The 16,658-nt window shown below is 40.1% G+C and overlaps 1 protein-coding gene across 1 annotated transcript in view; it reads right to left on the bottom strand.

Moving 5' to 3' along the window:
• Positions 1-75: 75 nt before the first annotated feature.
• The window catches only part of skib (v-ski avian sarcoma viral oncogene homolog b), a 32,309-nt gene continuing 15,726 nt past the window's right edge, over positions 76-16,658 (bottom strand). Inside the window, exons 2-7 of the mRNA XM_044170262.1 lie at positions 4,381-4,494; positions 4,065-4,168; positions 3,717-3,961; positions 2,651-2,925; positions 2,312-2,542; positions 76-2,204 (exon numbers count right to left, since the gene is read on the bottom strand). Coding sequence (XP_044026197.1) covers positions 1,983-2,204; positions 2,312-2,542; positions 2,651-2,925; positions 3,717-3,961; positions 4,065-4,168; positions 4,381-4,494 — 1,191 coding nt within the window. The 3' untranslated portion in view covers positions 76-1,982. The remainder of the gene's footprint in view (positions 2,205-2,311; positions 2,543-2,650; positions 2,926-3,716; positions 3,962-4,064; positions 4,169-4,380; positions 4,495-16,658) is intronic.

Raw genomic sequence — 16,658 nt, 5'->3', positions numbered from 1 at the left:
CAAGAAATACAAATTAAAAAATTGTACACACTGTTTCCATTGTGGTAAAAACAAACAAACACTTCTTAGAAGCCGTAGGATTGATTTAGATTTTAATGGGTATTATACAATAAAACATTGAAACAAGAGGCAAGTGAACCCCCACTTCCAAACCAAAACTACTACAACATCAGCTAACAAAATGGATATTGCTATTACATTGTACCCAACAAATACTGAGCAAGGGTATCATAATGATAAGACATAAAAGTGTTTCTTGTCTAAAATATACGAGAGCACCTAAGGCTGAAACCATGAGAAGGTGTCGCTTCTACTCTATCTGACGAGGGAGCTGGAGGTGCAGAGATTTCAAATCCATTTTTCAGTTTTTGGTCTGTGGTGTAATATATACTCTATAATTCATCAAATAATAAAGATCTTTTCAAATAAACAAAACCAAGGGAGAAGTTATAATATTCTTTTGGTGTGTCAAACCTAGAAAAATGACTGATAGGTCAAATTCATAACCATTGATGGTTTCATTTCCTTGTTTAAACCAACAAGTCCATCCATTCTGCTAAATGCCCTGTGATTGCAATGATATTCAGGGAGACCACAATAATGAAATTGCAGTTTTACAAATCCAAGTATAGTCTCTTTTTGGTTTCAAGTAAGAGCAAAAAATAATATTCATAATCTATTTAAGTCTGGAGCAAGCAAACATACGAACAAATATCTTATTTACAATATCATTGTATTTACAGTACATCAGAGGATACTGAGGGAAAGTGTGTTTAAATTCAAAGTTCATGTTAACTTGTGTTTTGAAAAATGTAACAGGGAGTACAATGCACAATGCAAGGTTCTTTTCTTTAAAAAGTGCAATTCCTTTTCTTAAAGTAAAAAAATATATATCCATATTTTGTATATATGTAGAAATGTTGTTCATATAAACAGCATTTGTTGATTTAAGAGCCCTAAAACCAGTGACTAAAAATGAATGCTTTCTTTTGATAGGCAGCAAATTATTATAGTATATAAATTATTTTACAATACTCAATAGAAAATCAGAAGTACCGCATTTCAACAAAAACAGACAGCTATCAATGTTTTTTTTCTTTTAACAGGGCATTTGTAGACATATCTGCACTAATGTGGGCAAGAATATTTGCTATTTATCACATGGTCTGGTTGCAAAAACATTACTGGAAAACATTATTCAAACAACAAATAAAGTTGCATCATAATATTAAAAAGTAAAACTTCCATAAAATATGTAAGCATAAAACAGTGGTGGACCTGAAAGCAGCCCACGTAACCTCCAATACTTCAGGTTTATAAAATACAAAAGATAGACAATACATGCGTACATTTTTGTATATGGATGTTTTTTCTTGCCTGTGGAATAACAGTGCTGCGCAAGCAATATTTCTTAAAAAGTACATCCTATACACAGTTATAAAAAGCAAGCTGATATTAAAAGTAAATAGTGGTAAACTGGTGTCTCTTGTTTCCAGTGGTCTGCAATGACACCAATGAGTGTACCAATATTTTGTGGCACCAAGAGTTTCATCATCTGCTCATGTTTCACCAGGCGCAACATGTTTCTTCCCTTCATATTCAAGTAGTGTTATGTGACTATATTTGCACATCTTAGAATAGCTTATACCAAAATAAAATCCTTGGACAGCGTCAGGTATCTAACCGAGGGCTCTGACGTCACTGGAGAGATGTGTTCATCACTGAAGAAGTCTTTCTTAATGTTCATGTTCTACAACATGCTCAGACATCATGCTACTTTCCAGTTCATTTCATAAAATTCATATATTGTCATAATAATGTGATTTTATATCACATCTTATTATATATGACAGATTTTTCCTCTACAAAAAATGACTTTGCATTTTGCTGAGTTTCTTTTCCCTAACAGGAGGTGCAACAAAGTTAACTTAACCATGCTCCTTTTTATTGAGTCCTATTTCTCCGGTTCTGAATGTGCAACTTTAGGATCCATTGGTGTGCTGTGTGGTCTGTCTGTGTGCATCTGTGTTTGCGTCCTTGGAGTCTCCAGGATGGCGGCTGTCGGCCTGCAGGGCCAGCTGGGTTTGCAGGTCTTTAACAACACTCTCCAGACTCTGCCGAGCTTCCCTCTCCTGCTGAAGGTCCTGTCTCAGCTGCTCACGATCAGCTTCTGCCTGCTGTAGCTGCACATGCAGCTCTTCAATCTGCACAACACAGACAGCAGTCAGTACAACTGAGGATCAAAAATCACAAATAAACAAACTACATACTGGTGGTTTTGGTGATTATGGGCATCTTGCGGACATCTTACCTGAGTGGTGTACTTGACCCGGAGACGTTCAGCCTCACAGCCTTTGTCACAAACTCGCAGCTGTCTCTCCCTCTCCAACTCTCTCTTCAGCCGCCCACAAGACTCCTCCGCGTCCCTCATCTTCCTCTCCCAATCCACGCGAAGGCGTTCAATCTCCTTTCGCAGGTTGCGCTTGGCTTCGATGGCCTCACGAAGACGGCCTTTCTTTGCCACCCTCACAAACTCCAATTCCTGTAAAAACATCACAATCATCTCTTGTTTAAAACACTAATATTCATTTGGAGATTACTGTCATTTCATTCTTATCACATATATTTCACAAGAACAAGGATGTGATACCTGCTGAAGGCTGCGTTTAGCTTGCACAGCAGCTGCCAGCTTCTCCTCTTGCTTCACTCTCATCCTGACAATCTCCTGCAGGACTTTTTCCCGGGCCTCTTTGGTGTCCATGCCTCCGTACAGCATCTGTCTCAGGGTGTCCATCTCTGGAGAAATGGTCCCTGACAGCCAGGCGGGTCCCTCCTGAGGTCGAGCAACACTCTGCGGGGTCAGAGTCTGAGACATGCTGGTGCAGGCTGACGGAGGAGAAGCCAGGGAGGAAGCTGGCACTGGAGCTGATGGAGAGAGAGTTTTAACATTATTATGACAGCGATTGCAAGAATACTGTTACTGTGTTAATTCTCAAATAATGTTGTTATTGACAAAGCTGTTATCACTGCTAGATAAAACGTAACCCTTGATTATATTTAACACGATCAGTTATATACAAGTGGAACCATTTTCTGTACAATTGAATCCTCACTGTTTAGATCAGTTTCATGTTTGCATTCATAATACTACACTTGGATAGGCAGAACCTGGACGTTTCAGCTGTTTATTGCATGATGTTTAGCTATTTTTACTGACTGTCCATGACTTTTAGCTATTTCACCATTTCACGATTACTGTTAGCTAACTATTTGAACTGTTTATCCAGTACTCGCTATTTCAATTGTTTGTCCATTACTTTTAGCTAGATATTTTAACCCATTGTTTTAGTTAACTATTGCAATGGTTTATCCATTACTTTCAAACAGCTAAACTATTTATCCATTCTTTTTAGCTATATCATCGATGTATCTATTGCTTTTAGCCATCTACTGTATTTTAACCCTTCCCTTGTGGCTTAACAGCAAAATCTGCAGACAACCTTTATCTCTTGTATTTCTTCCACTAAACACCAGGTGGCGGAGTTGCTCAGGAATCACCCTGAACCAGCTCTGCTATGGCTTATTCCCAGTGGGGCTTACTGTGTAATACAAGTTGTAACTGTCAAATCTGTGTCTTATATCAACTGACTCTTGTAGTGTTCAATTTATCTTTTTCTCTGGATTATTCCAAACTCCAGGTGATGGGTGGTACTCACCATCATCACAGTCATCCACATCAATCTCCCCATCTGTGTCCATCTCGTCGGGTCGGTTGACGGTACTGGAGTGTGCCGATTTTGCTGCAGGTTGTGCGTCTCCATTATGCCGCTCCTGCGGTGGCCTGGAAATGGCTGCGGGACCCCTGCCAGGAGCGTGGCTGTCCCTGGGATGTACCGGAGGGGCCAGGGGAGCTGGTGTCAGATTGAGAGCTGCCAAAGTCTCGTGACTCTTTGAGTAGGACCTGTAGAGGCAATACAGGTAGATTTAAAGCATTTTATTGGTTGATTTAACAAATATTACCTCTTTAAAACTGAAACTATCACAGCTTTCCTCAGATGACTCACCTCTCCACCTCATTCTGAGTAGCTGGTTTCTCTTTTTCTGCTGCTTTAGGAGACCAGGGGCGGAAAGCAGAGGGCCTCTGTTTCAGTTGGACCTGTTTCAGATCCTGGAACAACAAACAACAACAAGCTTGGATAAACTCAGAGTAAACCACTAGAACATTAAATCAGCTGCGATTAAAAGACCCTTTTCATTTAACAAAGCAGAATGATGAGAGGTCGCACATAGATGATAATGGGATGATGTCACCCTTTTGACATTGAGCTTAACGACAAATCCGGTTTCACACTTGCAACATGGACAACAAAGCGTACAAACCTTGTGTGCAGACTTTGACAGCGATTGTAACCAGTCAGGTTTCCTGTCTTTGTCAGCTGATGGAGATTGTAATTTGTCGAATTTGGACCTCTTGGCTGGGACCGGGCTGGGAGACTGAGGAGAGAAAAGAGAATAGACGGTTAGTCATTGTCATCCTTGCAGAGATAAAGAGCAGATATTACATCATGGAGTACAGTGAATATTTCAAGAGCCCACAACATCTAAAAATGCTACTGTATGACTGTAAATGGCATTATTCATAAGCAACACAGATTTGTCAGAACATGACGTGTGACTTTTTACAATTCAGCCTTACAGTAAAAGAGCAGAGAGTCACAGAGAGGAAGAAAATTAGACAAATAGTAAAGAAGTCACAGAGAGACAAGGAGGATAGAAGATGCGTCTGTGTAAGCGTTCAGTCTCTGAGCTTGGCATGTCTGCATGTGTGTGTGTGTGTGTATGAGCAGGGCTTTGAGCTGAACAGACACTCAAGCTGGTCTGGCTGGCAGCCAATAGGGCTACATTGCTCCCTGCCAAGCAGAAGAGGCGCCATCAGGTGGAGCAGATCGACTCCCCGAACCACAGAAATATTGCAATATAGAGACAGACGGAGACAGAGAGGGAGACAAGTTAAAGTAATTGCACTTAGAGCTGACAGACGATTGAGTTGAAGTGTTCACAGAGAATTGCATGTTAACGCAGGGCCACAGAGTCATGAAATGACTGGGAGGCTGTGTGTGGAAAACCTGGGGAGGGAAGCATCTGCCTTGTTAAGAGCCATAAAATACTGAATCTCCAGAGCCCCTGATTGTATATATTGAATGTCTGTGTGTGTGGTAAGCTGCAGGAGCATGTGTTGAGATAGCTAACCTCCACAGGTCTACACTTGTCAGACAGAGGATATGTTTACCTGGGCAGGAGCAGAGGCCAGCACAGACCTGCCTGCTACTCTCTTACTCACCGCTGTGACATTCTGCCTCCAGGAATGGCAAACACTCCCATCTCCTCGTCTGTGTGTGCGATTCAAGACAAATGATTACTCTGTCTACCTTCAAAATCCTCAATGGAATACACTCCTGCAGGGTTGCGTGTAGTTGTGAAACCTTAATCGCTGCTCGCTATAATCACCTCAAGATGGAAATTAATGACAAACCTCATTTAGCATTAAGCGAGAAACCTGGCTGGTAATGAATCACGTCTCACAGCTTTTCTACACGAAGACAGACACTGCATGAGTGTGTGTGTGTGTGCGCGCACACGCAGATATGAGTGGGTGTCAGGGTGCGTGGCGAGGTGGGTGGGTGCGGGTATTGAGATGCATATGTGTGTATGGGAGGGTATGTGTATGTGTGTGTCTGGTACAGTGTGCTCAAGGGTGGAGGTGTTAGTCAAGTCTTGCACGGAATACCTGAACTACGGATACCAAACCAAGCGTTTTGATAATCATTTGAATTAATCATTTAGGTTATTTATCAAGCAAAAATAATATCTATTCTCTGGTTCAAGCTCTGAAAATGTGAGGATTTGTTCTCTGTTTTAAATCATTGTAAATTGAATAACTTTGGGTTTTAGACTGCTGAACAGACAAAACAAGCAATTGTTACCTTGTGCTCTGGGAAATTGTGATCAGCGTTTTTCACTATTTTCTGGCATTTTATAGACTAAACTATGAAATGGATACTTCTGACCCCTCAGATCTGCTGACCAATCACTGCTCTTCATTCCACACTCCCAGTTAAACTTTGCCCCTCATTATTATATCTTCCCCCTTGATTGATATCTTAAAAACCTATCTGAAGACCCATCTCTTTTCTTTTCTTTTCTTGTCTGTTTTTATTATCTATTAGTTCTCTGTGAAATGTGCCTATTGTGTATTTGTACTTTTATCCATAATTATTTTCATGCTTTCATTTATTGATGTTCATTGTTATTTGCGTGTATTAATCTGATTGTATATTTTTCTTCTCTCTGTACAGCACTTTGGTCAAAGCCTGTTGCTTTTAAAGGTGTTCTGTGAATAAGTTAATTTAACTTGTACAGATTAAGTGTTAACACTTTACTTAGACCCCCTACTTAGCATTTATAGGCAGTATATAATGTTTCAATAAATGGGTTATAACACACTATAATGTAGTTGTAGGCAGATATAAGCATTTATTAATGTATTTGTCAAAAACTCCTCCTGTAAGCACCCATAAGTGGAGTATGCTATATAAACAGATAATGAATCACAATATTGTAAAACACAGTTGTAATAATATACAGTAAAATATGTAAGTTATATTTGCTGACAAATACTACATTATAGAGTGTATAAACTATTAATTAAATGTTTATATACGGCTTGTAAATGCTAAAAAGGGGGATTAAAGTAAAGTATTTCCAATGAATCCGTAACTGAAATAAAAGTTTATTACACCAACTTATCATGCCTCTTCATACTGTTGGTTTTTTGCTTCATGACATGCTTGTCTGGACACTCCCCTCATATTTCCCTGACTCATAAATATCTCTACCTGTCTAACCAGTAACCACATTACACACACCCATTCACACACACACACACACACACACACACACACACACACACACACACACAGAGTGTACAGTTGGTTTTGCTACTGTAGGTTAATTCTTTTAAACCAGACCCACGGCTGACTGCGTCCTGCTCAGCAATGGTGACTCAACCCCTCACCTGCCTGACTCAAGGCCGGTGGTTTTCTAAGAACTGCTGCCTTGCTGTAATCAGACTCTGTAATTACTGAAGTGACTGTTGTTTTCCCGACAAAGGATGTCTGCCTGTCTGGTACTATTTCTACCCTGAGGTTTACAACTCCAGGAAGGCTATGAGCGCTAGACATAATAGAGTCAGAAAACAGACACTCCCAGACACCACAAGGGACCTGCTGACTAAATCTGACACTGACCTCACAGGAGCGCAGCCGCACGGGCTTAACTCACCACCACATCATAGACATAGCATGGCCAGGGAGTCATAACACCCTCCTCACACATCCTACTGCCTAGCAGGTCCCACTGAGCCAGATGATAGGACATCCCTCTCTCTCTCTCCCTCCCTCTCTCTCTCTCCCTCCCTCTTTCTTTCTCATTGCTAAGAGAGGGAGACTTCCTCTGAGGAGTTTGCTTTGGCTGAGTCCCCTGTGGGAACTGAGTCTTGAGTGGGAGGGGGGTGGGCCAGGGGAGCGGGACCACAGAGGAAGCACTGAGCTGAAGGAATGTATACTTGAAGGCCAAGTACAGCCTCTCCTTTAAGACTCCATTCAAGCATTGCCCTTTTCAACTCGCTATTGTATGATATTTCTTTAAGGCGCTGTAATGAGGGCGCCTTTCAAAGCAAACCTGTAGGCTAAACAGGGTCTAATAGCAGCTGGGCTAAGAGTAGAAATGCTTTATTTTTTAATTAGTGCTATATAATGGCATGGTAATACCCGGATAAGCCCCAGCTATTTTCAGACAGGGATGGCGGATAATCACAGTGAAACACAACACATTGCAAACATATCAATATCTATTCTAAGTGCAGAGCGTTTGACCTGCTTATAGATAGAATATATATATATATATATATATATATATATATATATATATATATATATATATATATATATATATATAGAATAATTTGTCAATATTGTGCTAACTGGAGCACGATGGGGACTGAACTGTTAGTTCACTTGAAAATGGAGCTAATCAACAATATTTGTTTATTGAACCCTGGTGTAGTAATTCTGTTACCAAAACAGGGCTTCCGTATGCAGGTTTAGTTTAACCATGCTATCTTGAACTTGGTTAGCTGAGAGTGTAGAGAATGCTGATTAAAGGGTCAGTTCAACCAAGTTACAAAACACATATTTTCTCACACACCTCTGATGTTATCTAGCCATGCAGATAGTTTGGGTTTTATTTAAACCAGGTTTTAAGATATCAGTCTGAGATTTTTAATCCCATTAAAGACTTTCATTTGGGGTGCTCACAGCATTAAAAAATGACATTTAAAAACTCAACAACAACATATCTTTCCAGAAACAGTGTCCAGAGAACACGCGCCAAACGCTTTTTAATAATTTTATTTCTTTGGTTGAAAGTAGTTTCAATTTCCATCAGGAGAAGGAGGAGAAGCCAGGGAAAAATACTTTTTGCCAGAGATGTTGCTGTGTTCTCAGATCTCAGCAAAAAGATTAGTGAATACAATGTTATCATTAGCAATAGGAATGACAATATTATTCTCACATCTATACTAGCTACAACCGGAAACTAGAAACTAAACGGAACCACCTAAACAGACAAAATATAACATGCCAATTAGTGAGCTTTAGAGGTGCCGGTAGGTGGACTTTGTTTGGACAGAGCCAGGCTAGCTGTTTCCCCCTGTTTCCAGTCTTTGTGCTAAGCTAAGCTAACTGGCTGTTTGATGTAGCTTCATATTTATCGTACAGACATGAGAGTTGTATCAATCTTATCACCTACCATCAGCAAGAAAGCGAATAAAGGTATTTCCCAAAATGTTGAACTACCTTCATGTAATCTTGACATGTTAGCAACTCTAACAGCAGGCTAAATTGTAACCTCTACCATCTTTTGTGGCGCTAAAGAATCTCAAGTTAAATTATCGAGGAATAAAACATGGGGAAGCACTCATCTGGTGAGACAAAAATAGTTTCCCAAGCTGAACTTCCTTGGGCAACAGTCATACAATACCAACGCATGCTGCATGATAGAATGGCATTAAGAAAAGTGCACAGCAACAAGACAAAACAGTTTCAGATTACGGCCTCCTTTCCCCTCCTAAACCTCTGAATCTAATCCTCAGATCGACATGTGCTTAGTGGGGCCCTGTCTCATTCAAGGGCACACCAACTGGCACGGCTCACTCGGGTAACGGCCTTAGTTGGAAGTGAGAGAATACTAGTTTTAGTAATCTGATCCCTGTAGTTTGGTGTGGATGTTCACAGGGATGCCTTGAGCTTTCTATTCAACTCTCACTGCATAAATTGTATGACAGTCCCTTGATTTATATAAAGCCCTGTGGTCACTTTGTAACAGCTGGGGGAAAATTATTGGTGTCTGCCCAGAATATCCCTGCAACTTCATCCCTACTCCACACAGATACAGCACAAGCTCCCATTTCCCTTTGCTAAATCTTAGCTTAATTTATCCATTTATTCTGTCTCCTTTGTGTCCAGTTTGAGGATATATTGTTTATGTAGTTGAACTGAGCCATAACAGTATGGGCACACAAAGAGAGCTGCGGGGCTTGGCATAAGTACAGCATTACAGTAAAGCTTACTGGATTGTCCTAATTGTCTTTGGGATTGAGACTTGATGAGGTCTGAGGTGGACTCAGGACGAGCTGCTGTTCCTAAAGGTGGAAAATATCTCATCAGGTCGAAACAGCTTGACATATATAGCTTCAAGGCAGTAGAACAGAGCGTTAAAGCAGTGTTCTGCATTTGTCATTCATAAAGTGAGTTGGATGTGGAAAATTAATTAATTAGTGACCCCAGTGGAATCAGTTAGGGTAATCGCTATATTTCACAAGCTCATCATTTATTTTGCATGTAAAATCTTACTAAACTTAAGTGCATTGAATTGGAAATACTCAAGTCAAGTACCAGTACCTCAAAATACTACTTAAGTGCAGTACTTGAGTAAATGTGCTTAGTTACAGTACATTTTACCACTGGCTTTAAGTCTTAAAGGTCCAGTGTGTAAAATTTAGGAGGACCTACTGGCAGAAATGGACCAAATATTTAAGTATGTTGTCATTAGTGTCTAATCACCTGAAAATAAGAATCGTTGTGTTTTCATTACCTTAGAACAAGCTGTTTATATCTATAGAGGAAGCGGGTCCCCTTCCACGGAGGTCGCCATGTTGCACCGCCATGTTTCTAAGGTAGCCCAGAACGGACAAACCAATAACTGGCTCTAGATAGGCTCTTTCACGTTTTTTGCGGCCACTGTAGTTTCTCCTACACGCTTGGAAGGGGGAGGGGGAGGCGAGCTGTATTCAAATGGTTGCAAATTGCAATTAAATTTTAGTTTTAGTGTAAATTGCAGATAGAAGATATAGACCCTGATTCCTGGCTGATTTTGTTTTTGCCACTTGCTTGAAGAGTTAGGATTTTTAGGGCTAAAATATAAACAGACTGACTTGATAATTTGGAGAATTTTTGCAGTGCTGATATAGTATACATGTATGAGTTTGTGTTTAATTCACTTCATTCAACAAACTATTAGGACACACTAAACTCTCTATAATCTTTTAATGACATGTTTCATTTCTAGTTTCTGCATCATGAAAAAACCTGTTCTTCAATGAAGTGAATTCCCTTCGTGTGTATGACAAGATCGTCCCGCTGGTGAGCGCAAACAAAAAGCAAGATTACTGTACTATTGTGCGGCAAGAAATGAATTCCAATTCAGGTCCAAACATGGCAACCATAACAACATGGACATGCCCGCCAACCTTTCTTACAGTATATTGACAGTGGAGTCCAAACCTCCCTCAGAGGATGACCTCACAGTACAAAGGGCTCATTAGTTATTTCAATAGACATGGAAACCCTAGACTAAAAGATACAAAACAGATATCACCGCAGATTATACATTATTAGCATCAGCATGTTTGGTATGGTTGTAAGGCAAAGTTATCTTAGGAAATGAAACATGCTCTGTGGCTGGTGTATTTATAGGTGCACATAGCGCCAAATTCAGCAGATAGTTGTGTGAGCCCCCCTGCGGTACTATTGGACTAAGAGAATTAAACATCAGGCCACATGATGGGAAGACACAAGGCTGCGTCTGCAAACCAATAAAGGCAAACACATGCACACACACACACACACACACACACACACACACACACACACACACACACACACACACACACACACACAGTGCCTTTATGCTTCTATACACATTTAGCACACTTATAATGTAGGAGCAGCTGCAGTGCTAACCAGGAGGCCGGAGGGGATGAAGGTTAACGAGAAAGACAGAGAAAGAGAGAGAAAGGGCAAAAACACACTCTAGCTGACCTACGTTTATGGAATTTAATTTAGCATTTCTGAAGGGTAAACTGAATTCTTACTCAAAAACATATTCATGCTACTTTCAGGAACATCATGAATAAAATAAGAAAGAGTCTCTGCAAATTTGTGAGGAAATTAAATTTATAAGTCAGTTACTACTTTGGTATTGGTTGATTCTGGGTGCAAAACATCTTACTGTAATAAAGTAGAATGATTTTTTTTCAGGCTTAAAGCCAAACAAATTAAGTATTTAGTCATGTTATATGACTGTTGTTATGACTGTAATATTGCTGTTATTCTCTTCTTGGCATCCTCTATTCAACAGTATTCATTGATTAAAAAAAGAGAGCTCTGATCAGGCACTTTTAGCTACAACACTACAAGAACACACAGCGAAAATTCTGATTGTCAATGTGCTCATGAAATGAATTAAGGCAAAGCTGTGAGAAAGTCTTTGTCAGGGCGACTAAAATGGTTTCCATATTGGCATGTGGAAAAATACTTAACACATAAAATAGAGGAAGCATTCCAGCTGTTTTCACTGTTGTTCCAAAATTACAAACTAATCAATATTGTAATAATTTCATGAACTATCAAACAACAGGTTTGCAGAAAATCTGAGAGCCCTTCTGCGGCTGTATTCTGACTTCCCTACATGTGTACGTGCCTTCACAGAACTTGATCTCTGTTGTGCAGCAGTGCCAACACCATCTTTGCCACGCAAGCTTAATCCCTTGGCATTATACAGACACTCATCTGATTCTCTGCCGGTGATGCATCTTCATGCATTTAAATTATCTATAACTTATCTTTACTTGAATTTATAATTTGGGACATAATTATCATTCACATAGTTTAAAATGCTCTGCGATATTCTATCGTTCAAATTTGTAAAAACCAGGTAAGTGGCTTCTGCACAAGCCAGGATGAGTAATGTCAACATGTATATCTCTCAACTACAATGTAAACAATACAGCTTTGGTTCAGGAACTCATATCTCTCACATCAGTGCCAGTTTATTTGCTGTCATAGGGAACAAGGAAGTGATAAAATGAACACTGCTCAGTTTGCTTTGATGAAATTAATAAGGATATCTGACAAAGATATTTCATTTTGGCTTGACTTGTATAATAATTCTTGGAATGTAATGGAGGGATTCAAAATAAATAGACCTATTTCATGACAAAAAGAAAAGGATATCTTGGGTGTGTTGAAACTACATGTTGTCCTAAAACTACATGTTGTCCTAAAATAATTTTTTCCTCTGCAAATACAGTTTCACTTGTATCACTGCAATTGAATTTTAACAAGGCACATCTATTTTTTCTTTCGCAAGAAGTGGAACCAACTGAGTTTCAAGATACAGCAACTACAATATATCTGGGTCTATTAAAAGATTTCTGTTAAAACGGCATTCAAGCATTTTAGTATTGGGGACGTGCGCAAGAAAGATTAAAATAGAATAATCAAAATTGAAGTAACAGAGGCTGAGATATCCTGACTTTTAGTCCATAGTATGAGGCAAGCTTTAAAAACACTAAATCCTACATTTCCCATAATGCAATTCAATAGCAACTTTGATTGGACCCTGTCTGTCTGTAAAATGCCCTCATCTTTCAAACTCAATCCAGAGCCACAGAAGACACTTTACAACTGTTCACAGGCTGAAAAGTGTTCTCCAAGATGAGTAAACTGACCTACAATCTGTTTAAGAAAATCATTTCAGGAACAAAAGAGAATAATAGAATTTTATGTCTGAATAAAAGATAGCGAAGTGTTGGAGTTTGTGGGGTTTTGATGGCAGAGTGATGAAAGAGACGAGTGAAAATCTGTGGTTTCAAATTGATGAAAACCAACCCTGTTCGTTCTGAGACAGTTTGGTGTGTTAACAAACCATCCTCTCATTGGAGATCTGATGTACAAACCTTGGTTTGTCACTGATAAGCACATCCTTGCATGTACGCAAGGAAGTGTGTCCGCCGTTCTGGCTGTTAGCACGCTCCCCCTCTGCTCTACAACGACAAGACAGCAAGTCCAGTGTCTGACTGGCTTGGTTTTAATCCTGCAGATTAATACTAATGCCATGGCAAAGAAGGCAGAAAGACGATTAAAATGTCACTGGATAACCTCTCCACAACCCAAACAGTAACAGCTCCAAATACACAGACCATTATATCACTCGCAGTACCTGGTACTAGACGACTCCTGGCCAGTACCAGGAGATCTCCATGTTAACAACTGAGTACAGGGGATAACACAGACCACCTTAGTTCTTAATGACCCTTGACGCCAGAACTCAGATAGTGTTTTATTTCAGTAAAAATGGCTATAAGTAATACAGCTTGTGATACTTGACTCTCTCATACTGACTGGTCTTTGAATTTATTTCCTAAATATAATAATAATATGCATACGTGAATCAAAATCCCTGCTAGGCAATGAGAAAATACATTTTTCATTAACAGTTGATCCTCATGGTCTTCTAGACTAGAGCTGCAAATAACAATTATTTTCATTATCAATTAATCTGAATTATTTTCTTGATTAATCAATCCATTGTCTGTGAAATGACAATAGCAAAAAATGCCGATCACAATTTCCTGAAGCCCAAGGTAATGTCATCAGATTGCTTGTTTCCTACTAACAGCCCAAAACACCCTAATATTCAGTTTCCTATCATATAAGACTGAGAAAAGCAGCAAGTTAGAAACTGGAACTGGAGAAGGTTTTAATGATAATTGATTATCAAAATTGTAGCGATCCTTTTTCTAATTGTTTCAGATCCTAACTAGACCCTCTTTCCATTTCTGGTTCATAAACATATGTTGCAGACTAAATATATAAAATAGTATCAGCAGACCTAGTGCTTTAAATAATTAAATTTGAGTAACAATAACCACCAGCACAGTAACATACAGCTCATTTCGGCCATAAACAAATCATCAACAACCATGTAGCCAATGAGCCATTGAGGGCTGGACATTTTTTAAAATGGTAAAGCAGCTCACCAGTGAGCTGAGCTGCGGTGTGCACCGCCATGCCATCATGGTAAGCTGAGCCACATGACCACATGCCCCCCAAGCAGCCAGTGGAGAGGAGGGCAGGTGGCAGGTTTATTTGGAAAAATGAAAATGGGATGAATACCAGAGGTTAAGAGGTATGAGGGGACGAGACGGAGGCAGAGGGGGGTTTAGAGGATGAGGTCATAAAAACTGTGAGAGGGTGAGGTGAAGTTAGGGTCACTGCTCACTCAGGGTCCCATGTGATGTCATTTCACCAACACAGTATACGTCCTGAGAACTGCCTGGGAGCTAATTGGTTGAACTGAGGTGATAAATCCTGCTGTAATTTATAGATACCATTCTGGTCATTCTGTTGAAATGCTGCCTTTCTGGTCACCAGGTTAGAAAACCTAATCTCTACTCCACCACTGTTGTTTCTAAGACCATTCAAACAATGAATTACCATTAAAGTTAATGCTACAGACACCTAACGTGGACTTTAAAGACATTATTTTTGTTTAATTAGCTTTGAACTTCAAATTTAGCTTATGCTTTTTAGCTTTTTATACTGCACCACCACATAAGAGGTATTTTTCTAATGCTAGAAAGCACAACCATAGAGCTGCACTATTTGAAAAGTGCATTGAGATAGATAGGAAACAGTAAGAATAAAAGACCTCATATTAAAGTGCAGTAAGGAGCCTTGACGTAACTAAAGAGAATTACAGCTCCAGGAGAAATACAAGAAAGCCAGTGGGTTTTATAAGTGTTCTACCGATTAACTTTCAACACATTTTCAAAACTACACCAGGAGTTATTGCCTCTGAAAATGTTCTTGTCTCTCTCTCTCTCTCTCTCTCTCTGGCAGAGCAACAATCTGACTCAAATGTACGAGGGCCTCACAGTGTGAGTATGTGTATACAGTAATATTTGACAGAGATCAAATAGCATTTCACTTGTTTCCACTTGTTCAAGGAATTGTCTGTAAGGGAAATAGGGGATAAAACACCCACAACATCCGTTCCTAAGATCACACATTCCATCCTTAAACACTGGTTTTGTTTCCCTCCCCCGTTCATAGGAAAACATATCTGCTTACAGAAGTAATTAGGTGAGAGGGCTCAAGCCTCGCAGCTTCCATAAAATGAATATGAGCACTCTAAAATGGAGGGCTGAGAGGGGCGGATGGTGGACCGCAGCACCTCATGAATTCTGCAATTTGCCGTCTGTTCCTTGACTCTGAAAAATTCTTGGAAATGTCTTTTCCTGGATGATTTTATTGCACAAGAGCCTGTGTTTTTCTCCATGGCAACCACATAACAGTAGAGCCCAACTAAGCTCTGACTCAACAAACAGAACTCCACAAAATACCCATTCCAGCGCCAGGGTTTTCCCCCCTCGCCCAGCTTTCCTGCAAAACCCTGCCCGAGACGGCTTTAAAACAGAGGCTGAATGATCGCACTGACCATGAATGAAGACACATGCTGGGATTAATCAGGGCACATATGTGACGTGCTGCAGAAGATATGTGCAGGAAAACCTGACGAGCCTCAGGTGCTGCATGGGTTCAGGCTTTTTGCGAGCCAGAGCCATGACAAGTTCAGTACAGTAGGACGGGCAGCAGCTGGATACTGTTAACCTGAGGGAGCTTTGCTTAAAGCAACAGCAGGTTTAGAACAAATACACCGGACAGAGCATTACATAAAAATCTGTTTCTCTCTTGGTGGGCTAAGCTGGAAGGACGCAGGCGCTTTGTGGCCCTAATGTAGCCGCTAAAGGGGAAGGAAAGCCAGGGATTAGTGTTGCAGGCAGGCACAGGCCTGAGAGGAGGGCATGATGTATGTAACTATGTAATCTCCATGGCCTTTCCCAGCAAATCTCTGAGACCTGCAGGTTGGGCGCTCACAAGATAACCTACAAGAGACACAGAGTAATGCGAAAAATGCAAACTAGCTTGTGTTGCAAGTGAGATTAAAACTCTGGAGAAGCTGTTGATAATCTGTCACTTTATTCCTACATTCATGCTTTAAGAAGTCACTTTTTTCATCCATGGTCGTCCTTTACGGTAAAGACAAAGTTATTTGAAGGAGAGTGAGGGAGCAGTCGTCCTCCCACCACCTGTCCTTGAATCATACTCATCGTTTAGCACGCCAGGAGAGGATTTAGTTCACTGCTTTCTCATTGGTGAAGTGTCAACCTTCTTGTCTTGACTAGTTAAGGCTGT

This window comes from Siniperca chuatsi, linkage group LG2, assembly GCF_020085105.1.
Source record: "Siniperca chuatsi isolate FFG_IHB_CAS linkage group LG2, ASM2008510v1, whole genome shotgun sequence".
Taxonomy (NCBI): domain Eukaryota; kingdom Metazoa; phylum Chordata; class Actinopteri; order Centrarchiformes; family Sinipercidae; genus Siniperca; species Siniperca chuatsi.
The sequence above is the reverse complement of the archived record's forward strand: the minus strand, read 5'-3'. Positions and strand labels throughout refer to the sequence as shown.